General features: G+C 33.7%; 2 protein-coding genes across 3 annotated transcripts in view; one reads left to right on the top strand and one right to left on the bottom strand.

Moving 5' to 3' along the window:
- The window catches only part of LOC118262463 (5-hydroxytryptamine receptor 2B), a 119,915-nt gene that overhangs the window by 40,893 nt on the left and 51,197 nt on the right, over positions 1–27,825 (top strand). Inside the window, 1 exon segment of the mRNA XM_035573834.2 lies at positions 26,522–27,233. Within this exon segment, the coding sequence (XP_035429727.2) occupies positions 26,570–27,233 (664 nt within the window). The 5' untranslated portion in view covers positions 26,522–26,569.
- LOC118262919 (uncharacterized) overlaps positions 1–27,825 on the bottom strand; it is a 401,080-nt gene that overhangs the window by 343,899 nt on the left and 29,356 nt on the right. The gene's annotated exons all lie outside the window — the stretch shown is intronic.

Raw genomic sequence — 27,825 nt, 5'->3', positions numbered from 1 at the left:
TCACTGAACTTCTCTTAAACGACTGGACCGATTTTGATGAAATTTTTTGTGTGTGTTCAAGGGGATCTGAGAATGGTTTAGATTCACAATTTTGTCCGCTGGACAATGATTTTTTGATTAATTTTTAATTTATCAGTAGTTGTTGATTTTGGAATGTTTTACATTGGATCCGGCAAACGGCGCTACCATCGCAGTGTCAAATATTAATGACGTTAGATATTGTCATAACATTTAAATAACAATTTTCATCAAAAAGGTCCAGAATGTTTTAGCTTATTAAAAAAAGTTTAAAATTTTTAAATTAAAGACGTGTAGACAGGACAACGTCTGTCGGGTCCGCTAGTATACTATATTCGTCCACTAGTTCTGTGTCTTGCTAAATTAGTCCTATGTGCATCTCTTTTTTTTTTAACCGAAATTAATTAATTAAATGTTAACTTCATTTCAGTCATTCTTAAAAATCAAGCAGTCAATATAGCTTCAGAAACTACTTCGCAGGAAATCAACGTCATTAAAAAAGAAACAAACATCCATCGATTTCCACAAACGTTCAAGTTTATAATGGTAGTAGGAAATTCGCCATAAAATCGTTCAAAGAAGCAATGAAATACAAATTTAGTTTGTAACACAAAAATCTAAATGTTCTTGAACTTGCTCCAGTTCTGTTATGACAAGCTCGCAGCGTATGCTGACGACATATTGATGTGGCAACTACGGATTTACGAGGCGAATATTCTGTTAATTTATTGCCAATATCATGCAGTGTTAGGATTGAAGCTGATTTCAAAGTAATTCTTTTACAAAATATCTGGTTTGGTTAATTTTATAGCATTGCAATACATTGTAATAGGGATGATGACAGGGTATGTCAATAACAATTAAAAATTACTATTTAGTCCGTCAGTTAGGTAATGAAAAAATATTTCAACAATACTTAGATAAAACGAATCAAAGTTTAGAAATAGGAGCAAATACGACATTTCTACGTATAATGGTGCTCCCACACAGCGGTTATATAACGTTATACAACAATGTGTAACAATAACATTTGTGTTTAAACAAATTATAACAGTGGTTGTAGAGTATGTTACATATGCTGTTATAAATGTTACACAATGTTGTATAACGTTATATAACTGCTGTGTGGGAGCACCATAAAAGAACTATAATAAAGTATTTTTTTTTCCGTAAGAAAATAAAAAATATAAGTCTAATATTTTAAAATAATGTACAAGATGAATATTAAAATAAATATTAGTCATCTACCCTATTACGGCAGTTTCTTCCCAGTTTGTAATACGTATGCTTCACACCACAATCTGTGTTGGCGTTGATTTACTCTACAAGATAAAAAAGGGTTAAATGAGTAATTTTCCCCAACATTTTGTGAAGTATTTTTTCAACCCTTTTGGTTAAAAAACAAGACTTTAAAATACTGAATTAAAAAGCAAGGGTTCATACAATTTTAACAAGACAGCCTTTATTAATCTCATGAGATATAATAACTTTGTTTCTTAACTTTTGTTTGCAAGAAAGACCAGATTAAGTCATGGTTAATTTTTCTCTTACAGACATTTTTTTTTTTTAGGAGGTAAAGTCATCCAATGACTTCTCTTGCCAGGGCAACTCTTATAGACATACATAGTATAGTACCTTTACCATGAGTTTGAAGCAATAGTATTTGTCGATAAGTACTAACGACGACGTAAACTTTTTGAATGTAAAAATTTTACAACGCCTCTAACAGTCACATGTGGTTCAAATTTGACATAAAAAAATGTATGTCGTCGCTAGCGACTATCGACAAATAATATATACTTCAAATTATTCGTAGAGGAACAGGTGTTCCAAAAATTGGATAGTATTTGAAAACGGTAATAGTATTGTCTGAAAGCCGCAAGTTTAAAATGGAATTGGGCTGGTCACGTCTGCCGCATGTCCGACGGGAGATGGCGGGACGAACTTGACACCTACGATATGGGTTGGCCGCAGAAAGCTCTACACAGAGAGGAGTGGGAAGAGGGTAGGGAGGCCTTTATCCTACAGAGAGACGATCATAATTAAAAATAAAATAAAAATAGTATTGTGAAATATACAATGTTATGTACCTACTACTTATTAGTTAACCTCTTGTCTGCTAGTATATGAGACATAATATAAAACACATTGTGTCTCGCCTAGATCTACGTTTCAGCATACCACGGGTTCATCACCAGTTTTTATCAGCAAATTCACGTATCCTTAAAGTTTTTAAAAATGAGTTCCACAGCTATGGCTTGAAAACATACTCTCCTAATTTTTGCACTAATATAAAATCTATCTGATAAAAAATCAAATTGACTCATCCAAGCATTTGACTCCAAACTTCATATTCAACAGCCACCCACAAAACCAGGAGAGCAATTTAGGTCTATTCTAATTTAAATTCTAAATGCGAATGTTAGCGTCAGTTCAAGGGCATCTGGGTCATTGTGGTGGAATAATTCAGGTCAAGATCTGTTTGTGGCTCTCTAAACATTAGATCTTGGCTTCAGCACTGTTAGTTGGTACTTTATCTTGGCAGTTCTTCGGCTTAATGCCAGAGTCTGGCTGGTGGAACCGTTCATTGCTGTGATCAACTGTGTCTCTTTAGGTAATGCTTATTTCTGTCACTAGTTAAGCTGATGCTCTAACCAGTATGAAATAGTCTAGTGTCTCTTCTTGTACCTATTTAAAAGTTTACAATTGGAGCGAAACTTCTAATATACATATGCAGTTTGTAAACGGAACGCTTCTGAAAAACGTTTCAGGTTTTATAATTTTAATCGTTTTAGTTTCCGTATTATTCATGCAACAATAGGCTCAAGCAGCTATTATTACATAACATAAACATTGAAATCCATATATTTTTTAAATGAAACTTGTTTTTTATCGTCATCTGTTTGTGGCGTTAGGGAGCGTTCGAACACCTTATATAAGAAGACATAACGAATGTTCTACGGCTTTCTACTAAATGTATACTTAATACTTACTTATACCTCTTTAAATGAGGCAACCATAATGTGTTTGCCTATAAAATAATAATTCAACCCCACTTAACAACAACTGTGAACAATAACTTGTTAGCATTTTGCCACTGAACAAGTTTGCCAAATAAGGAACCCAAATTTTTACACGTTTTAGATTGAGATCTTCGAATTCTACAAATAATGAACATCACCTTGTGTAGAATCTAAGCCTTATTCTAAGAATGGATTTCCAAACATCTTGGCTAGGTCCCAGCTTATCGTGAATAAGACTTGCAAACGAGAGGTCGTAGATACGAGCCCGATAATGTTTTGCAAAAACATTTTTTCTTTCTCAAGGAAAAACTCGTTTAGAATCGATTTACTGGTTTGTTGGTGATCTATTTGAGGTTTAGTATTCAGGTATTTTGGTTAAAGATTGAGTACTTAAGAGTTTAGTGTTTAAAATGCGTTGTATATTTTCAATTTTACTAGCTTCTGCCAGCGGATTTGCCCGCTTTCTCGTGAGTCAAAAAGTATCCTATTACCCAAGTCAACTCTGTCTGTATATCAAACTGCATCAAAATCCGTTCAGTAGTTTCAGCCTGATTGGCGGACAAACATCCAAATATCCAAACAAACAAACTTTCACTTTTATAGTAATAGTATGATTTGCGAAAAGTAGGAAAGGAGTGGGTCTACTGATAATCCGGAATCTAACCTGATATCTTTTGCTCGGCAGATACATTTTTGTCAACTACACCAACGAGACAGAAAAATCAATCAAATGAATTATATGAACTAAAAGTAAAGTTGCATTCTCACGCAATTATAATAAAATGTTGCAAAAAAATCCTAGATTAATGTCAGAAGTAAAACGAAGACAAATTACTTCTCAGAATGATTTGTGGTTTAAAATGTTCTCTTAATAGTTTTCTCTACACGTTAATTAATAAAGATTATCACGCATCTGGTACGTAGCCAAAATAATACACACGTCTTGAGTTTTTCATAATCTAGTATTTGAAATTAATGTGTATAATAATTAAATATGTATTAATTGTTATGTTTTTCGGCTTACTCACGTAATAATTTAACGATGAACTCGACTAGTTTCAAGCCATGATAGAGACTCATATTCATGAGCAGCATTTCGCGACTCACGACGCAATGACTGTCACGCTGCTACTGTCAGTGAACTAGTGAACGAAAGTTATAATATAAACATGAAATATAATTATACTTTTTGATATCATGAGAACAGTAATTGATTAATCATTTAAATGAATGAAATGTTGATTTACACCTATTGTGGTGAATTACAACGTTTCATATTACTTAATTAAAAATCAACTTCATGAATTCACAATTATCGTATTAAATAAGTTGTCATGCATACCAACGGCAAGTACCAATGTAGCTTATATTTTTTAAACTTTCTTTGTGTAAGAAAAAGTATATAGTCAGTAGTGGCCCATTTATATGCTGTTATAATCATTGTCATATTATCATAGCTGTAACTTCAAAAACAAAGCCATGCCATAAAATTGCACAGATCCAACGTGGCAGAAAGATAAACAAACGAACACACATTAATTTATTTACAATATTTTTAAGAGTTTCGTTGAACTATCATGTACAGTTTACATCATATTTCAGTGTAAGCAGTAAACCTTGAAAGAGTAATAAAGCATTATTATTTTATTTATAAACATCTCAAAGAAGAACAATCGATATCTTACCTGGCTCTCCATCCGAAGTTTACTCTATCGCCAATAAATTGTTATCCCGCTAGTGGTTTACAGGTACTAAATAAATTACGTTCAGAAGTTCAACTCTTCTTTCGTGTAGTGAAAAGTTCGGTCCTACAATAGCAGAAATTACGACCAAATAATTATTATGGTTCAGACCAATGGTGTACCATGGACATCCTCTGTGACAGAAGATTTATATTATGATATAAAAAATTTAAAAAGGATAAAATTTATCAGAAAGTGCAATTTGTGATAAGAAATGCAGATGCTTATTCTTGCAGAATGTGAACTGAACTGTGATTTTGACTGTCAGAAGAATTTTTGTCAAAAGTCAAAAGAATTTCGATCGAAAAGTCTGTGTGTGATCCATGAACTGTTGTTTCGGGTCTGGGTGTAATGTGTAGGAGTGTGAACTTGTATGTTTGTAAACGAACGCAACACAGGAGAAAACCCTAGTGTGGTGCAATGTTTTTTTTTTTTATTTACCTATTATTCTTGCAACGAAGTATAATTATGTCCGCGAAAAATAATTTACCTACAGACCTTTTTAAATAAGTTGGTTTTCTGTATTTACTTCTTTATTGACTGCTTAAATATAACAAGCTCTTCATTACAAATTCCTGGTGGGTAAATGAGAAAACCACGGGGCGGCCTCATATTTATGACTTTATAGTAAGCTTGTAGCATTGCGGTTATTTTGTAGACGTTTAAGGTAATATCTTGTAAACTTATATCGTTTTACTTAATACGTAATATGTATGTACATACAGAACAGAACGTGCTGTCCAGTACACAGTATGGTTTTCAAGCGAATAAGTCAACATCACAGCTGCTGTCCAAATTTACTGACGAAGTCAATGAATCTCTCAATGCAAAGAAAAATGTGCTATTGCTATTTATTGACTTCAGTAAGGCTTTTGACACTCTTAAACATAGCACGCTATTGACAAAGCTTGATAACGAAGGAATTAGAGGTCCGGTACTCAGTTGGTGTGAGGACTACCTGAAAAATCGTAGATTTGTTGTAAAGATCGGTAACGAAACGAGTGATGTTATTGATGTCACTGACGGGACTGCTCAAGGTTCAGTAATTGGGCCTCTGCACTACCTGACCTATGTTAACGACATGGAGCATGTGGTAAATCACTGCTCAATTTATCAATATGCAGATGATACTTGCCTAATAGCGGCCCACAGTGACATCAATATAGCGGCTCAATGGTTACAGGAAGATTTTACTCGAGTCTCCAAATGGGCACATGATGCTGGCCTAGTTATTAACGCCAGTAAAACCAAAATAATACATGTACACTCGAGCCATTTGAAACACACGCAGCCTTTCAAAATTATATCGCATAGTCACGGCTGTCTTCACTCCACTCTGCGCGGTACATGTTGTTGTGAGGAAATTGACCAGGTGACGCACCACACCTACCTTGGACTAATTGTAGATGACCGTTTCAGCTGGTCCTTTCATATTGACTTGGTATGTGAACGGTTACGGGCAATACTGGCTAAGTTCTACATACTAAAACCGAAAGTCCCCTTTAAAACACTACTCAACATGTACATCGCTTTGGCGGAATCAATTATAGCATACGGAATCACCAGCTACGGACGCACATTTAAAACGTATATTGATAGGATATCCAAACTGCAGGTTAGATTTCTTAGGCTGATGGTCCCGTGCAAAATAAGCGTAAAATGCAAAAATAACGTCCTAGAACTATTTAAATACTGCAAAATTCTACCCGCACAGTTTCGATTCGAACAGGCTTTCTTAACTGAACAACATAACAATAAGGACATTCAAAAACCTATTTCTCATAAAATAATCACCAGAAGTATTACTAAAAACCAACTGATAATACCTCAATTTAAAAATTTCTATGGTAGGCGAACTTCAAAATATTTAATACCCAAATTAATTAACAAAATCCCGCTAAATATAAAAAACGAAATAAACTCTAAAAACTATAGACACAAATATAAAAAATATTACCACAATTATATAAGTAATATGGTTTAAACGTACTTGCAATCACAAATGCTCACTAAACACCCTGTATACAAATATCAAAGTGTTTTTTGCTGTGGACCATAACCTGTGTGTACTTGGACTAAGAATAATAAAAATGCAAAAGTAACGTAATGTAGGGTAGACAGTGAAACATAACACTCAAAATGTGTCTTTGCTGGAAAAGTTTTTATAAAATATTATTGTTCCATGTGTACCTACCTGCTTTGCTTATTAATTATTATTGTACTTATGTAAACTAAAGCGAATGTGAGTACCAATACAAACCAGTTCTGGTTTAATGGTGCAAAATATGTCAAACTATATATATGTGTAACAGATTAATAAATAAAAAAAAAAAAAAAAAAAATACTCGCATACTTACAAGTTTACCCTATTATTAATGCGTTGAGCTGCAGACTGCCTATAGGGTTACCGGGACTCCGGCACGAAATGTAGAAGTAGAAACGGGGTGGTTTTTAGTCAGTAAGAGTCTGACACTCTCTCTCACCTCACTCAAGGCGGGAGATGTCATTGGATAAAAAGAACATGTAAATTCTCAATTTAATGTGTTTAGTCGTTAAAAGTAAACTGCTAAGTAGGTAGGCATTAAGTTACTTATTCACCTAAGTTCCAACCAGACTCAACACTCTCGCACAATAATGTAATTGAATATTCAATAATTAAGTTCCATGTAGTGTCTGGATATGTCTGCTTTACGATAATGGCCGTAATAAAATGTCTGGCTCAAAATAAATGGATAATTTTGAAAGTAATTAAAATGCGTAATGTTTGGTATGTTATTCTTGAGCTGTAACGTCTGTCTTTATATTCGAGACTAGCTTTTGCCCGCGACTTCGTTCGCGTGGAATAGTGACTTCCGGCAAATTTTTGGTTTTAACCACATAGTTCCCGATCTCGCGGGATCTCTTCAAAAATGAGATGTGGAAGATATTCCAGGGAACTCTTCAAAAATCAACATAATGAGCTCTGCGTTTGAATTTAATAGATGTATACTCACTTAGGGCATTGAAAAAATAGTTTAAAAACGGACTTAAACTAACTTAAAACTAAAGAAAGCTACGAATTACGAATTTATAACAATTAAAAAAGAAACTATATTACAACCTATCCTCTATGCTATAATAACCAAGCTTAAACTAAATAATTTAAAAGAAACGACTTAAATCTAATCTAATAAAAAAAAATTAGACTTACAATTTTATTAAAAAAACTAACTACAGTAACTACTAATAATCGATATCAAACTAAACCTACGTTAAATAGTTTAACCAAAAAACCAGGAAAACCCAACAAATAAACTTATTAATTGACAAATACAACGAAACCAATTTAGAATATACGAAACAGCAGGACCACTACAGACAAATAATCATACGACTGATAATACACTTTTTCTACGATTGTACCGAAGCGCTCGGCCGATACCCAACCAAATGAATGTAACGAAACCATAGCGCGATCTATTTCGATCCCAACGCCATCTATCGAGGATAAAGACAACTTGGATTATTTATTTATACTCCGTTCGGGCATTTTCTTTGTACTAAAAGTTTAATTATATTGATATTATTTTTTTCATACCTTTTTACTATTTATTTACTTTTTTCGATGAATTAAAACAATAACATGAACCGAAGTCGTGTAACGATCGACATAGAATTATCTATACTCCGTTAGAGCATTTTCTTTGTACTAAATGTTTTATTATATTAATATTATTTTTTTCATACCTTTTTACTATTTATTTACTTTTTTTCGATAAATTAAAACAATAACATGAACCGAAGTTTTATTTTTTGATTTTTGAAATAAAAATATATCTATGTCCTTTCTAAGGTTCTAAACTATATCTGTACCAAATTTCAACCAAATCCGTCAAATAGTTGCGGAGATTAATGGTATAAGCATAGAATGTTCGACGTGATTCTTTAATTTGACATAACTTTTTTATTTATGAACCGATTGACATGAAACAAACACTAAATGTAAATTTAAGCATCCCACAATATATTCGTGAAAACCGCATCCAACTCGGATCAGCCGTTTCTGAGATTAGCGCGCACAGACGAACAGACAAACAGACAAACAGACAAACAGACAAACAGACAAACAGACAAACAGACAAACAGACAAACAGACAAAAAAAAAGTTAATTACATTTTTGGGTTCGACATCGACATAACAATAACCCCTGCTATTTTTTTTATTTTTATTTTCAATGTACAGACAGCACTTTTCTACGATTTTATTATATGTATAGATAGATTAGAATAATAATTAAATTAATTTATACATATACTTTACACGTACTAATAGAATAAACTGGACTGATGTATGACGTGTCCAAGAAAGTAACATTAAGATAGATAAGTTAGGTACTAATATCAGAACTTAAATATAAAAAAAAACTAAGACTAAAATATTTACAATTGCATAAAATAATATTAGGAAGTACGTATGCCATATTTTTTATACATTTTTATATTTTTTTTTAATAGTACGTGGACGCAAATTTGGTCTGTCTTCTTTAGTTATGACTCTCATATGTTGTGAACTTATAGTTTTGTAAACGCACCTACGACATAGAAGGAAATCCTAGCGTGGGGCAACGTTTTTCTAAAAAGAAAAACAAAAGAAAACTAAAATCCCGTCTCTATGATACTTTGTATCACATCTTCGATATTAAGTCAATATAAATATCTATATCAAGTCTGTCTATTTACAATCAAATTCTCAATCAGACACTGGTGAAAGGTCTTATTGACTCAGCTTACCTATATGTACCTAGGTTTGCAAACAAGTCAATATTGTGTATTATTAGTATTACTAAACCTCTTGACTAGGTCTAGGTCGTGTCATGTATCTAAGGACCTGTTTGTTTTAGTTCTGTATTACGTTAATACTGTCTGATTGACTACATCTAGTTAGTTTTAATGAATGGTACGGATTAGTGAGTGAGTATTGCGCTGGGATAAAGGTTGGGTCTATGTGGTTACTGGAGACGTTTTATAAGCGGAGCAGTACTTATGAATATACACAGCATTAATTGAAAATAAAAAAATATATTTATTAAAAAATCTACTAAATGAGAAAATTACATGAAGTAAAATAACTATTAATTAATCAGATCACCGTATTCACTCCTTAATTTTGTGCATTCTATAGTCTAAAAATGATACACATCTTCGGTCTTGTTCTATTCTATCCTTTTGTAAATCTAGTTCCCTATTTAGAGAACAGTTAATAAGGTTCCCTAAGAAAAGGAGGATCCCCTCACTAGGTGAGGTGGCCTGACGGAATATCTGCCCGACTATTGGTTCGTTGGGATTTTCTGACCATGTGTATTCGCAAGTAAACTTCTTAATATGAAGTTTAATGTGTGTCGTCGATCGTCTATGTGCGACCGCTATCATCTATCACTTGTCATTTGTCGCCACATTCGTATCTAATTTTATAATCGTGCTACTAAAACTGGTACAATACTTCAATCTAGTTCTATTATATCCTTTTGAAAATCTAGTTACCTATATCTAACATTTTTGGGCATTCTTGGACACTCAAAGGAAAACACCTTTCCAAAGAGGTCTTTAATAGATTTTCTGTAAGTGTTAAGGTAAAATCGTAAGTTTTATGGTAGTCCGCGCCTGTTTCTATGACAGTTATGGCCCCATAACTCCAGACCGCTCGATTTAGGCCCCATTCTTAAGACAAATCGTAGTTTTTGCCGTGAAAAAGTTTTTAATGTGAGCATTAGTTACTTTTAGAGACTTACTTTTAAGAGTTGGTCAATTTAGTATGCTTTTATGGCGGTTTTGTTTCCGTAATAGATTTGTGATTTGTTTATTTTCACACATAAATTATTGTAAATACAGTAGGCTGTACTTTTTTCAATACCCTTTTGGAGAACAAAGAGTAAAGTGCTCTAAAAAAAGGAGTCCAACCTCCTTGGTTCGTGGTCGTCGCTGGCAGGCTTTCTGCCCAACAGTTGTTCATTGGATTTTTCTATTTATGTTTATTTGCATATAAACTTCACATGTACGATGTAGGATTTATGTAGGACTTATTACGTCTTGCGCTGATTTATTCGTCGATCGTCTTTGTGAGATTTCTGTCATCTGCCATTTTAGTTTTTGGTCTGTACAAGTCTGATACCCCCCCCTCACCCAAGACAAAAGAAGTAATTGAACGACTTTCCTCCCTCAAAAAAAAAGTTAGAAGATGCCATAAATCCATCCTATCGTATGTTTTTTCCTTGAACATGAACAGCGTATCGTCGTATAATTACGAAAATAGCATCGCCATTAATACGATAGTACGTTTGTGATTTATATTCCCATATTACTCACGTCTCGTGAGGAATGAGAAAAATTGTTCAGTTTTAATTGGAAAACTTTTCATAAAAATTTTACGTCGTCATAATTTTTTATTTTATTTTTTTATATTTCCAACTAATTGTGCTTGTTTTCATGTTTGATGTATTTTGCTGTTTATTATATTTAATCTTGTAATTTGTGTCGTATTCATTAGTAGAACTAGTTATAATTTACGAGTTATTAAATAGACAAATTAGTGATACTACAAGAGGGAAATTGATATTGTGACGAATTTGTTGTTAGAATCCAAAAGGATCCTCTGGTCTACCTCGGTAGTACTTTAACTACCACACTCAGAGACATTTAATAATTACTTAAATCCTCAATTGCTAAGGATCGGGTTAAGTAACCATTAAATGATTCTGAGTACGGCGGTAAATATTTTCGGCTAAGTCATTATTAGTGATTCTTGACCTGGTGGAAATGAAGTACAGATGTCAGACAATACTTTACATTTTCATAACAACGATGGCACAAAAAAACTAAGTGAAAATGAACTTAATACCTAATTGACTCTCCAAGGAAGGCTAGACGTTACATACACATAGATACATAGTATATATTAGCATACAAAATCCAGGCAGAGTTAGCGTATATTAAATTAGGCTGAGATACACTGCCGCCGCATGTTTACTTGTTGTTGAGAGTCTGTGACCTCAGACCTAAGTGTGATCATAGCTTTAGACTAGAATTTCTATGAGTTATGTTATGTAAGATCATGAACTTGGAATATAAGAATATAAAAAAAAAGATTTTTTAACCCCTAATGGATCCCCGACGAAAACCAACCAAAAACATCGCGATCGAGAATTTTAAGTGTGGGAGAGCCATCTTTCGGCACGAATGAGCCGACTCGACCGGAGTGATACAACGGCCTATCCTAAATTCGACGTGAAACAACGCTTGCCTTGTGTTTCGTTGTGAAAATGAGGTTATCGAAGGCCCAATTACCTACCAAGATTATAACAAATATGTGGTTAAAGTTAAGTATCATGAGTTTAATCTATATGGTATAATCACTTCGAAACCAAACACAAAAGTGAGAGAAACCAAAAAAGTTATCAGACAAATAAATATCAGGGGACATAGTAACAATAACTCCTATTCAAATAGGAGATGGAACAAATCTCAAGGCTGAACAAATGAACAAGTTCAAACTTGTTCCTTGAACAAATATGTATAATAATATTATTGTACATTATATATTTACAAACGCCGCATTCTGATTCTTGTGTAATATCTTGTAATGTAAATTAGTCGTTAAATTGTTTGAACATGGTTCTGTACGCTTAGTACCTACAAGTATGCTTTACGTTTAAAGTAATCGAACTGGGAGTTTAATAGAAACGGATTAAACTTAGAGGCCCTTTTTAACAGACTTATGCCCGAATACTCAAACGCTACTCAATTTTAAAACACTCTCAAAACTAGTTCTGTCCCTATCAATTCTTTATAAAATGAAAGAAAAAAAAAAAAAAGAGATAGCACGATATTTAAGCACAACTTAAAATTGAGTAGCATTTACTAACAATACAATATTATATTAAAAATAAAAACACATAAGACACACAGCAAACACTCGAGTGTTTACTCAGACAGTTAATATCCCTAAAACCTTCCTGGTATTGCGGGTGTCTATGGGCGGCGCTGATCGCTTACCATCAGGTGATCCATCTGCGTGTACGCCTCCGGTTTCATAACAAAAAAACTCGTGGTGATGAATAACCTGATGGTAAGCGATCACTGTCGTAGTCGCATTACTTGAGTAGTCACAAGTTAGTTGACATCTTTTAAGAAGGGTATATACTTGTCTTCTCCATCTAAGAAGAAGTTTTGCCCAGCAGTAAAACATTTTTTTTTTAAACGTTGCCCCCCATTAGTATTTTCTCCTGTGTCGTGGGTGCGTTTACAAACATACAATTCCACATGCACATGACACCCAGACCCGAAACAACAATCTGTGGATCACACAAAGAGTTGTTCCGTGCGGGAATCGAACCCGCGACACGTTGCACGGCAGCCAGTTGCCCAGCCACCGCGCCAACCGTGCAGTCTTTCAGACTGATGATATGTACAATGTATACTAAACGACCCTTATCGGTTCCTATTACGGCTCCATTCAAAGGTTGTATGTATGAGATCGAGAAATAATTGTGCATAACACTTAATGTGAGTTTTACAATCCTCGAGGAAAATATTATGTAGTCATCTTGATGGTATATAAATATTACTTCATTTACTGACGTACGAGTACATAAATATTACATAGAAAATTAACACTTCTAATGATGAAAGCAAACATTTTGTCAATCTTTTATAATACTTAATATTTAAAAGTGAGTACAAAAATACAATTTTCCGCCACAAAAATAGATTTTATTGCCCTGAAAAATAAGTCTTGCAAAAATACTGAGACGCTTTGATCTCAGTAATAAAATTGCAATATAATAACTTTAATACTAGAATTTATTTGTACATCGCATGAATGAACTGTTTGTTTGAGATTTTATTTTCGTCGTCTAAACTCTAAACTCAAAATAATGTAATATTTTGGTAAATGAGTGAATTGGAAAATGAGCCACCAAAAATTTTGAACCTTTTTTTATAAAATATGCGTTGGTTTTTGTCCTTAAGAATTCTTAATCGATCGAATCATAATTCGTAATCCACGCAAACGAAGCCGCAGGCATCCGCTAGTACATAATCATACATACATAGTATAAATTGTCAGACATACCCAGATAACATACACAGACACTCTAAAATCATCTACCTACATAACCAAACATATAATTAGTAAGATATACACAGTTAAACCGTCTACACAAACATATAAACACATATACAGACACATACAACACGAGACGTATCTCGGTTTATTCCATGGAATATGGGAATTAATCCCGATGCATATGTAATACCACTTACATCATGCTGCAAATAATTAAGACTGCCGCTCCGTTTCCTCCAATTACTGAGCACTCCGTGTGTATTGTCTTGTGTACAGAAGGTTTGTACGGCGTGTGAGGATGGATTTCATAATTAAATTGATTTGTGTTAAAGGGGGATGTATTTAGAATTATTTCAGGTATGTTAAATGGGGTAGTGATGGAGCAGAAAAATTATGGGAATAAGGTAGATGAGTAATTTATAGTTTAATGTCCGTCTTGTAGTTTATTTTTTAAAATTTGTCACGTATTTTTTTTTTTAACGGAAGCTAATGTTTTTTTAGATATATTATGCCACTTTTACGTTCTTTCTACGTTTTATACGTAGAAATTACGTATTTGCTTTACAAGCTTTATTTGTGTTACCTAAATATTGTTATCTTATGTGACAAATAAAAATTACGTGTCTTATATATTTTCATTACTTAACTAACTCACAAAAATCATGAAATATTCTTAAGTGATGGGCTAGGCAAGTACTTTTCTAGATTTTTTTTTATTAAGTATTTGTTTTCAAGATTATCATAATATGCTTCCATTATTTGGTTAGGTAACTTAAGTTCTTATAAAGCGTCTATGATTTCATTCAATTAATTGCAACAAGCTAAGTCTTACTCTATGTGTAATGTACACTCATTTGAACTTATAAGAAACTTTTTGGTATCAAATTCGTAAAATTCGCAACACCTGAATATTATTGTTCCTAGCACATAATGGGCTTAGTAAAATTCCAACAACAATGCACTAAGATTTGTGTATAAATAATATAACAGCTTTACACCGCGACTGTACATAGTTATGTGACCGTGTCAAGTCGCATAGCACTCGTGCACTCGAGAGTTCGTGACGACAGCTCTACTGTTGAATGCGTTAGTGATGTACCATCGATACGATAACAAATATCGATAAAGGAGAACTGGTGGATTTGATAGAAATCCAAATTCAAGTGTTTAGTGAATAGTTACTAGTGAGTAGACGTGCTGCATCGTAGGCTACATCTTTGCTTAACAAACCAATAAAAAAGGTGTCGGTGGAAATTATTGCTATTACCAATAAAAAAGGTTTCGGTGGAAATCTAGTTCATAAATTAGCTCTTGAATATACAGGATTTGTTTTATTGTGGTCACGGTCTCTCAGAAGCCCCGGTAAACCCGCTAGGTAGTCCGCAGCTCCGGATCAGGATATAATAATACTTAGCAATAGGACTTACTTTTAAATAGTAACTTCTTCTCTTTGTGTCTATTTAATATTGCACTATCAACATTCGATACCACTTGGACCAAGGACTATTAAAAACGTCCATTCTCTTTTAAAATTATTTTTACATGTGCGGTAAAATTTTTGCACTGTCAAAGTTATGATTTATATTAGCTTTATTTTATTGTAGAAAATCGTTTTGTAATATTTTACAACAAGGCATGACCGTACTAAATCATACGGTGCGTGCTAATGTATTTTATGCTTTGTTCCTTGTAACTAATGTTTTATTTTGTAAATTCATTTTTATTGACGTTACTGATAAACTGTATCATTATGCCTACTGAATTATTGTAAAAGAAATATTATTTGACTACCTCGTTAGTCGAGTGGTCGTAAGTGCGACTGCTGTACAAGGGGTCTCGGGTTCGATTCCCGGGTCAGGCAAAGTATCGATGGGGTGTTTTCGGTTTTTTAAAAATTTGTCAGTAGTAGCCCAGAGTCTGGAATTGTGCCCGGTATATGGCAATAGGCTCACCCTCTACTACATGGGACTTATAACACAAATGGTGAAAAGTGGGTGTACATTGTATAGCAGCATTACGTGTCGTAATGAGCACCTCTGGTTACTCCTTCGGGAATAAAAGGTGTGACGTTGCAAATATTATTTGAGTATAAAGTGTGTTTGTGTGACAAAAACACCTATCTACAGCGTCAAATGTCGATTATAAAGACGCGAACGATTCACCAAAAAAACGTATCTTACTCGTAATTCTGATCATATCATAAGTTCTAGTTCCCGCAGTAATTTATGTGAGCCAAGAAATTATTACTCACGAAGCAAACTCCTCAGCTTATTTATTCCGAGACACAAAACGACACAATAAAATGGGAAATAAGGAATGTGATTTGAATAATAATGTGAATAGTTTTTTACTGCTTACCGAGTTCCCCCTTTTACGAGATATGGGATTCAAACGGTACAAATGAGGGTTTTAAAATGGCAAAAGGAGAGATGATGACTTCGGATTACGCGGTAAAGTGGAAGCGTTGAAGGCATTTTGCTGTCAATAACTTGATGAATTACCGCTTTGATGTAAGTTACTTGTTTTGAGGAGAGTCTCGTATTCACTTCATGATTTTATGTTCCTTTGTAGCATGAATAGCATGTCCTTTCATGTATAAAATGAGATACTTACAGCATAAAACAATAGATAATAACTTTTTCAGATTTATTCTGAAAGAATTTCTTATGGTATAAGCCGGTAAACGGTCTTATTGCCTGATGGTAAGCAATCTTCGTCGCCCATGTACACTCGAAACACCAAAGGCGTTACAAGTGCGTTGTTGGGCAATCAAGGATTGAGGAGGGAGTAATTAGGCCTTCGCACAACGCAAGCATTTTTTACGTCAGTTTTCTGTAAGGCTGTGGAATACCACAGCCGGAGTAATAACTCCGGTCGAGCCTACCCATTCGTGCCAAAGCATGGTTCTCCCACACTTGCCACTAAAATTATAATTTTGATCACAATTATCAAATATTAGCCATATACATATTGTCTATTCTATCGTCAGTGCAACAATCCGCCCACATAACCAATAATAAATCAATATGGCCACCCACGTATTTACGGGTAATATTTCAAGTAATTCATTCGTACTAAGACCCATGTATTACCGCGACATCAACCATTTAATCCAGACAATCTGTAGGACACCCACACGTTATAATTAAATATAACAGTAACAAATAGACGTAGAGTTGGCGTAGGAGGCATCAATGGATTTCCGATATGATTTCCACGAAGATTTTCGACGCTTTGTATAAAATATTGAAATGTGGTTGTCAGTGAATATTGTTATGATTCATAAATTATACTGATCAGTTTATTAAATAAATAGTTATTTATGTGTTCTGTTGATGAATGATTATTGCAACGCCATTTGTTTTAATTTTGTTTGTGTTTGATATTGGTTGTTATTCATTTAGTGTGTGGTGAGAGCTCTTTATTTATTGTTTGTAGTAAATAGTGAATACCAAGAATACCAAAGAAGTTTATTTATAGCAAAATATTTATTTGATGAATCAAAAACTATTTTAAGTCTGCGTAAATATAAAAAGAGAGTCGCAAAGTAAACTGATTCTATTTGACAAATTAATAATTATTTGTCAATAATATATGATCTTTGATCAAAACAAAAACGTTTAATCACAGGAATAGTCGTAAAAATAACTGTAGTTAGTTCCAAATTAGTAGACTTTGGAAAATATAGACACCGGAAAATATATATTATGTGAACGAAGGTAAACCCGGTAAACGAGCAAACGGATGGAAAGCAATCGCCGCCGTCCATGGACACATTGGACACCCTAAACACCAGAGACATTACAAGGTTACCAGTCTTTTAGGAATTAGGAATTTAAGGCTTGTTGGGGAATCGGGTATTGGGAAGGCGGGTACATGGGCCTCCGCCTCCGGTAACTTCAAACACAACGCAAGCGTTGTTTCACGTTGGTTTTCTGTGACACCGTGGTGTCACTCTAGTCGAGCCGGCTTATTCGTGCTAACTTTTCTACACTTTAAATATCTTTATTACATTTAAGTTTATCGATAGTAACGTGGAACAGCACTAGTAAACATTTGCTTACTGCATTCAATTTGCTCGGACAGTACATTGAGAGCCAAACATTAAAGGATGAGGGTCTGCTGGACTGACATGCTTTGTCCATTGCACTATTTATAGAACGCTTTATCAATAAAATGCGGTTTCAGGAAATGTAGGTACTGGCAGGATATTATTATGGAAATGTAAATCAGTAGTATGAAAAATAGTTCTAAATACTTTAGTATCTGGAATATAATTTTAGAAATTAAAAGCACTATTTAGAACTAAATAAGTTTTTAGTTTTTTTTTATAAATAACATCTCCTAAGCTAAATATACAAAGCTGCAAACTACCTAGCTAGTTTACCGGTGCTCCGGCTCGAAAAGCAGGAGTAAGAATGGGATAGATTTTAGTCAGTAAGAGTCTGACACTCCCTCTCGCTGTAGGCGGGAGCAGCCACTGGATGATTTCCCTTCCTCAAAATAAAAACTGTAATTAATTAAAGTAATACTAAACACTCGGTTGCTACTAAATATCTACTTATCACAAAAATCAGAAGCTCATTATTCTTACAATTTAGCACGATCTAACTTTCACAATTACAAAAAATCTTTCACTCAGTACTAACTCAAAAAAATCACTCATTTGAATTCATTAAAGGCAATTGAATAAAAAAATCCTCGTTTAAACAAGCCTGATCATTTCAAAGTACAAACTAGAACTTCAAAGATGACGTCATTAGAATCGTTTTGAAGTAAAAGGAAAGGAATCGTTGAAAAGGAATCGAGATATCGAATCAGTGATGTAGCAAATCGATTTAAAACTAATTGAAGTGGACAGTGGTGGAAATCGATTTGTTTGTTCGGACATTTCGTTTTTATTGCTACAGTGTGTCGATTGGGTCGTTGGTTCGGCTAGAGTGCGTCGATGTCAAGTATTATTGGTTTTGGAGATTTTGTTACTCTGCGAAGGATGTGTGTGTGTGATTTATGACAATAGTCAGGCGTATACACTATATACTATTGAAGGAAAATGTTGTGGTACCTATTTATAATAGTTATCTTCTGCGTAGAAGATTGATTTGACTCTTGAACATTTGATTGTATATTAAAGATTTCCTTTATAAAATAGAATCAGGCGTTACTTTGTGGAAATCTATGCTACAATACAATATATTTTTAGTTGTCTTTCCGCTTATAGATATATATTTTTAGCATGCGGCATGCAGCAATTAAATGCTCATGCAGCAGAGGTGCAACATAAAAACACACATAATTATAACATGCAATATACCACTCGACATATGTCTTGCTGCTCCACAGAACATCTTCAAGACTCGTTGACTCGGTGGTGACCAAATTCGAGCTGCAGGATTAATTCTTTATAAAAACGATAACAAACTATTCATTACTATTTTCCATTAAGGTTAAACTCTCGAGAATCTAATGAGAAAATAAAAAAAAAACTGATAAGCTTTCTATTCTTTTAGCTAGATTAGCTACTATGTAATATAAATAGACACAAGTAAGCTAACAAAACACTGAATTATAAATACGAATATAATTAAAACGTAGAACTAAACAAAAGAGTAAAGACAACGACAACAGAACAGGCTTTGTTGTACACAATAATTAACCTAAAGTCACTTGAAATAAAGTTTCATTTAAAAGGCAAACAAAAGCATAGTTGGTAGTAATATTATTCTATTTGATTAAGATCATTATCTTTTATTGAAAATATCTTGAACAAAGTTTCCGACACGATGCTCTCGTAAAACTGCAATTTCAAAGTAAAATCGCATTCAGAACAGTTTTTTATTAATAAAATACGACGCTGGAATCCATTTAGTTTTTAATGTGAATCGATATTTTATTCTGTTGAGATGTTAAAAATATTTTCGTTTTGTCATTTGTAATTTTCTTTATGTTCTTTAGTAGTTCTTTTTTCTGACTACTGTGCTTTAGTCCTTCCTTTGTTATAACGCTTATATATTATACTTTTATATGTACCTATATTAAAAAAAAAATCAGGAAATTGATTGACCAAAATATTTACTTTCTAAATATTTTTTAAATGTCAAACTTCATTACTTTCCATGAATTTTCACACTAACTAACACCCAAAAAATAAGTAATAGGAACATGTTTTGTCATTTACTTAAAAAATAAATACAGCTACGCAAAAATATTTTTAACTAACAAAATTGTGTCTCCTCATTTACACGTAGGTAATTTTTAGGTGGAAAAAGTGAAAGAATTAAGAATTTATTTTTATAAAATTATATCTGGATTTAGACCGTGACAGACGAGGCAATTTCGGTGCGTTTCATCTTCTCATTTACGTGGGAGTTCATCACATAACCTTTGTATGTGAGGTGTGGTTGCTGTGTAAGCGATTTTTAGTACATTCTCGTAATATGTCAGTGTTGTAATCGTAACCTTACTAAACCTTATACTGAAGTTTCCGAGTTACCTGTTATATTGAATTGAACGAAATATAATATGTCGAGTATGGTTCGAGTATTTTGTTGCGTGTCGTGTATGTGTTTTTGTGGTTCACCTCTGCTGCGTCAGTAATAATTTATAGGCGGGAGGGTGGTGCTGCAAATCGCATGCTGAAAAAATATTTACAGCGAAATTAAAATTAAAAATGTATCCTATTGTTAGAAGTTCTGTAAAAGAAAATCGGTCAAAGAGACACAACAGTACTTCATTTAATTATATACATTTAAAATAACTTTTTATTTTTCTACGTTACGTCAAAGACTTAAATTGCAAGCAGATCCACAGTAGTCACAATATAAAATCCTGAAGTAATTAATGAAATTTTAAAAATAAAATTCAACAGTACGTTGCGTACGTTTTAGGTTTAGAACATTTCAAAAACTCTGTCTGAGGCACATGACAAATAAAAGATACTTTAGACATATTTGTACTTTATCACAGATTATACCGCGGACACTGTTACCCCGCCCGACAATAACTCTATTATAGCATGTCCTTGACATAGCTCATAATGTCAGCATGCATCACTTATTGCTTGGAATACACGTTAAACTTGAATGAGATGCATCCGAGTTAACTGTACGCTATGTAAATTGTGATATTACACACAATATGTGTATATGTGTGTCTCTGTTGATTTAAATTGTACTAGAGGAGATTTAACCCTTGGGTATTTCGTCTTTCGGTTCATGCTTATTAATTACTCTAGCTATCCCTACGTGGTTTCACCTACTCTACTCGGTTCCTATTTATGGTTAAATAGAATATCCAACACAAAAAGAATTACTCAATTTGGGCTGGTAGTTCCGAGGATTAGCGCGTTCAAACATTTTGATAAGTTTCGCGTTCATCCAATTATATTAATTAGTCTAGATTTAGGATAGAAAGACTAATAATCACGCCACTATACCTATTTGAAATTATTTTTTCTTCTTCTTCTCGTACTTTTGTCCGGTGAAACGATTTATTAAAACAAAAACATTAAAAACATGTACAAACAAAAAAACAAACAGAACCGATTAATAATTTCCCAAATTCAAAAATTGAACATACCTACCTTCGTAACAAAATTCAACCCTAAAATAATTAGACTGTTTTCCTCCAAATAAAATGTAACAAACCACTCACAAACATAATATATGAAATTAAAATAAAACACATACCGTACATTTTTAATTAACAATTTTTTAATTATATTTGCTTTCGATCCGCTCGCTGAATTATTAAAAGCTGTAGCAACACCTAGCCGTGGTATTGTTTCGACACAATCGCTGTTTTCTCACTGAGCTTGTTAACCAAGATAACTTGACACCTGACGGGATTCTAAAGGTTTTGTGTTTTGGAAAATAGCGGGTGCTTTTAGTTGAAAAGATAGTGAAATGGTGGATAGGTTTTTATGACTATTTGCTGTAACGTAAATATATCGAGGATGAATCGATTTTTTATGCTAATAAGTAGTTAAACGAACTGACGGATCACTTGATGGTAAGCAATCGCCGTCACTCATGGACACCCGAAATACCAGAGGCATTACAAGTGCGTTGCCGGTTAGGAAATTAAAGGTCGTTGGGGAATCAAGCATTGGGAAGATTGGGAAGTGAGCGATTTTAATTTTAGAGTTTGCGTTATGTTTAGTTTTGTGAGTGAGGTTACCACAGACCCAATTCCCCCCTTTCCAATCTTCCCAGTCCCCGATTCCCCAACAATCCTTAAATTCCTAACCTCCAAAAGACCGGCAACATACTTGTAACCACCATCAGGCGATACGTCTGCTTGTTTATAAGAATAATCCATCAATTTTAAATTATTTTTCCAAAAAGTATTTAATTAATCTTAATCAAAACCAATAAAGAAACAGGAATCTATATACATTGCAGAGAGCTCAGCTTATACTGGTCGATCTATAGCCAGTTATGAATTATTTACAATAATGAATACTATGAAAGCCGGCAGCGTGTTGAAAAAACCACTCTGTTTTATTCAATTTTCACTGCAAAACGTACCGTCGGTGTTGATAGGCCCTGTTTGCCACCCCTGACGTTTGTATTAAAAAAGCATTTTCGTCAAAAAGACTAAAGCATTTTTTTGTTGGGTTTCAGTTTGTGGGTAAATGAAAATGAGTTTTATGTCCTGTAAATTAAAACCTATAATTGAGTAATTCCTTTTTGTTATTTGCTTAATAGTCTATTTTTGGCTCATTATTTTCACATGTTCAATTATTCGGTCTTGATGTCTTTGAACATAATATTAAAATTAAATCTATAATATAAAAATGGATCGTAGTATTTGTTTATGAGCGCAAATCTCGAGAACAGCTGAACCGATGTTCTGTTTTTTTATTGTTATTATTAGGAGAAGGTTCTTTCGTAAAAAATTAAATTTTAAAACAAAGTTCACAGAGTCTACTAGTTTAATATAAAATTATTTGTCCAATACGAAAAATATCATTTTACTTATTATTATATCACAAATAAGTTTCATACAGTTCAGTATATAAAAACTACAATACTGACTGTAGCTTTGTATCAGCTTCAACTCTGAATCGGTGAAAAAGAAAGTGGAATCTTACCCGCCAAGCAAAGCCGTCTTTTTGAGTGATGGAGCGAAAATTAGCTGGTGGAAACACATTCCTCGACTTCTTTTGAAGTATATTACAAAGCCTACAATCTTACGAAGTGTATACGAACAACTTGTATGTCTACGATGCTTTTAGGAAGCTTATACTTTTACGCAAACAGGCTCCAGACATCAAGAACTTAGTAATTTTCTAAAAACTGTTGACACGTCCACTACCTACGCGGTTAAAGTTGAACAATAAGACTGAACCAAAGCAGCCAACCTTCAATCAATTTCTTAACTGAAATAAAGAATTAACGTAAATCATAAAGACAACTATTTCAGTATTAAGCAAAATATACTTACTTTTTCCTTAAAATACCCGTAGTAATTATATCTATTACATTAAATCATCTACATACATCTAGATTCGAGGCAAGTTTAACAGTTAAACCAAACAAATTACGCATGAATTTCCTTCTGAAGAATATTTTAATCTGAAGTAAAAAAAATATCTACGGTATAAAAATTATGTAACCTTCATAAACAAAACAAAAGACACCGCGTTAAACAAACTGCGCCTTAACCCACAAGACGCCATGTCATTTCCATTCCAATTGACGCGGTATCCGCGCTAAGTATGCCGATGGAGCGTCGGTATTCGTTGTTTTACGCTCATTATGTGCGAGCAATCAACTATGTTATTATGTCAAGGTTGTTGCATATACTTTGTTTATTGCCTTTTGTAAATAATGCAAAGTTGTTGTGTTTTTGTTGAAGGGAATTTTGAGATTTCTATGAAGTTTGCTTGTCAGTGCACAAACGAAATCATTAGTCGAAAACTCGACATTTTGGTTAACATTAATCTATGAGTGACACCTAAACATAATTATTAATAGCATGAAATAACTTTATAATTTGTAAATTGACTATAAAAATGTAACGAATGTAAAATTGTATGACAATTTCGTGGAGAACAAACTATTTTAATATAAAAATAATATTCACCCTTCCTACAGTCTGGTAAAAACAAACATCAGGCAAAGAGTTAGTTAAGGTGATCTCTCACGTTAAATAACTATTAGTTAAAAGATAGTGATGTTAATGAAAACGGCCTTGAGAGTAATTTTGTTATTGATCTTTTAGCACGCCTACGACACAGAAGAAAATATCATTATGACTTTTCAAATTACACCACTGAACACCCAACCATCCAGCTAAAACCCCCACCATTCATTTTTAAAACAAAATATAGATTAGATTATATTTCAGCCATGATCGTGGGCCTGCTGCGAAAAAAAAATAGAACAAAATATAAAAAGAAGAAAATATATAATGAAAACAGGTTTCCCTTTCTAAACAATCCACTATTGTTTAGATCTCGTCTAAAACAAAAGGGCATCGCTTCACATTACTCCACCGCGCTTCTGTATTCTTGATCCTCGCCTCGCGTCCGTTAATATGCGAAGTGGAGTGCACTTTATCTTGCTTTGAAGTAGAAACTAGAGATGGGAGTTTTTTAGCTCGTTTGGGAATAGAAATTATAATCCTATTTATTTGTTAAGTAAACATCTAGTTTTTATACATGACTGATTTAAAGATAATTTTCATCTAGGCCACAGATCCCTGACCTAAATTTTGGCTTATCTTAAAGCCATCGTAGGGACTTAGTTCGATTAAGTAGTATATAGTATGCTTTGCATGCTGAACTGTTTTCTGCGGTCCCACGTTGCCGTTATCAATACTATAATTGAGATAAAAACTTAAAAAGGATAGATTAAAATATTTATAACAATCAATCACAAGACTTACCCCCGAATACTGATCTGCTAATTAATTTTAAATTGTACTTAAATGTCGTGATATCTCTGTCATTTTATAAAGAATTTATAGTGAAGTGAGAAAAATTATTGAGATAGACTTAAAATTGAGTGGCGTTTGAGTATTTGAACATTAGCGTCTGTTTCACTACCTTCATAAAAGTGAACGATAAACTTATGTGACAGATAGTGCATATAAATTACGTTCTTAATTTAAAGTTATCTGATGCAAAGCGGTTTTCCAGACACTGTGAAACAAGTACTTAGATTGACATTAAATTTAAACCACTCACATTTTTTTTTTTATTGTAACTTTCGACATTTAATGATTACTTAAACTATTCCTTAGCTACTCATGAATATGAGCCTCTAGCATGGCTTGAAACTAGTCGAGTTCCTCGTCAAAACAGTACGTGAGTAAGCCGATAACATAATAATTCACTCACATTTTGTCTCACACACAATTTCAACTCAAAAATCGATTGAATCACCCACGATTCTTCATAAGAATCGAATCATATCGAATCTCCCCATCACTAAAACACAGTGTATCCACAAACGCCATGATGTTCCGTGCAAAAAATCACGTTTTTAACTTCCAAGCAAGACTTGCTTTGAAGTTTTGAATTATAGCGCCATTCGCGGCCATGGCTGAATGATTTGTGGGATTTCTTCGTTGAAAAATGTATTAGTTACTCTTTGATTTATGGTTGAATTTTGCATGTTTGTAGTTTAGTTATGAATAGGAATTTTACACAATAATAATGGTGTGTGTTAATAAATTGTTTAGTAAAAAATTGTATTGGTGGTCGCGATTCAATACTCCATGCTTGCTTAGAAATTAAACTTCGAAAAACCTAACAGTTTTCAAAATCCACTCAACCAAGATGATGTAAATTAACTAAAAATCACGGTAAATTACTGAAGAAAAGCTCTACTAGTTTCGAGACACAGAGGGACTCTTTATAAGAAGTGTGCGTAGACGTGGCGATGTCGCGTAGTCTACTCTAACTAGTAGAGCTTTTCTCTATTAATTTACGTGAGTAAACCGTGATTTTTAATTAATTTATTATGTCTCACGATAGTTATAACAAAATGAGGTAGTCAATAATAACATTTCTATTTAAATTAACATTAATACATAAAGTATTACCAACTTAATAGATACCATCAAGGAAATTACATTTTGAATAATAGTAAGTACTAAAATTAAATGAAGTTAGAATTTATTACCATTATCCGTTTAATGAACGCTCTCACACTGACGGCAACAACTTGCTCGCTGTAATTAATCTAAACTTCATTAAACACTCATTTGTTACAGCGTCTATTTGTCATTTTATTTTTTGATATAATATTTTGTTTAATGTACGTCGAATTACTTTGGTGTAACGTTATTATAATGGTAAATTAAATTACGTTCGTTATTAATTATGTTAAAATGAAACATTTTTCTATAACACTTTATCATCGTCATATTTTGTATTTATAAGACTTAACTTATTTATTTAAAAGTCACACTTCAGATTTTATAGAAAGACCTAACCTTTAAAGAGTGACCCGGACCTGCGGACTACATAGCGGGTTTACCGGTAGGAATGTCGTGATTTTTAGCCAGTAAAAGTCTGATACTCTCTCTCGCCTTGCTCAAGGCGAAAAAAGTCATTGGATGATTTCCCCCTCTCAAAAAAACCATTAAAGAGTACATAACTAACAGTTCTTCTCATTTTGTTACAGATCACCGAAAGATGACCAACAAGGACGGCGTACAAAATGTGACCTAGCATGGTCTTTGACATGAATAACCTGACATTCCTGGAGTCAGCGTTTCAAGAGTTTCAATGTCATCTGACCCAAGGCACAGGGTGTGGGGAGTCACACTCGGGGCTCGACTGCGCCACAGACGACACCTTCATCAACTACACTTGTGAATTAAACATAGACATACAAAATGAAACCTCATACTCTTGCACTACGTGTAATACTACAAATGCTAATAGCAACCACACAATGTGCAGCCCTTACCTCAAGCTAAACATGGTGACCATCATCTTCGAAAGTGCTCTCAAGAACCTCTGGCTACGACTCCCCAATTTCTTCTGTGACCTTGATACCCTATTTTGCTACACGGAAACAAGAAATCGGACGTTGTACATTGACGTTTTAAACGACACTCCAGTTTTAGGTGTAGTGGAAAGTTTTCAATGTAGTTATGACTTTAGGAATGTGACCGAAAAAGTGGTGGATAAAGTGGGTTATGATTGGAGTTTTCTATTTGTGATAGTATTTATAATAGCCGGTGGTGTGGGTAATATATTGGTGTGTTTAGCTGTGTGTCTAGATAAGAGACTGCAAAACGTTACGAATTATTTTCTTCTGTCGCTGGCGATCGCTGATCTCTTGGTCAGTCTGTTCGTGATGCCGATGGGAGCGATTCCTGGATTCTTAGGTAAGTTGCACATGTTTTTAAACGGTTATTATTTAGCTTTATTTAGCTTGTTGCCCTGTTTGTTTGTTTGAGTCTTTAGTAATTGAAATTTCTCTCCCTATCTGACGATAGATCAATCTGATTTTTGGCACACACTCTTATTCTTGATGGCCGTACTCAGAGACATCTAATGATTACTTAAACTATTCCTTAGTAACGGTTTTGTTAAAACAATAGCTAAGGACTGGGTTAAGTAACCATTAAATGCCTCTGAGTACGGCGGTAAGTCTACGTTGCGTCTTAAACACGGCACACATATCACTCAGACAGGCAAACCTAAAAAGGCTCCCAGAAAATACATGAAAACTGCATCAGATCGCATCTGTTTGCACATAGAATATTTATCTCCACAGAAAGGCTACATATTTCATTCGAAAGGTGTTGTAAAGCTTTACAAATTGTCCCTATTTTCATAACGCAAGCCTTTTATGAGAGAAAGTTCAACCAATTTGTATGAACGCTGCCGACATTGAGTATCTAATATAAACTGGTGTGTCACACGGGTCTGGTGAACAAGAAACTTACATGAAGTGATGCTTGTACTAGAATACCT

The sequence above is a fragment of the Spodoptera frugiperda genome, chromosome 12, assembly GCF_023101765.2.
Source record: "Spodoptera frugiperda isolate SF20-4 chromosome 12, AGI-APGP_CSIRO_Sfru_2.0, whole genome shotgun sequence".
Lineage (NCBI taxonomy): Eukaryota > Metazoa > Arthropoda > Insecta > Lepidoptera > Noctuidae > Spodoptera > Spodoptera frugiperda.
This window is presented reverse-complemented; position numbering and strand designations above follow the sequence as displayed.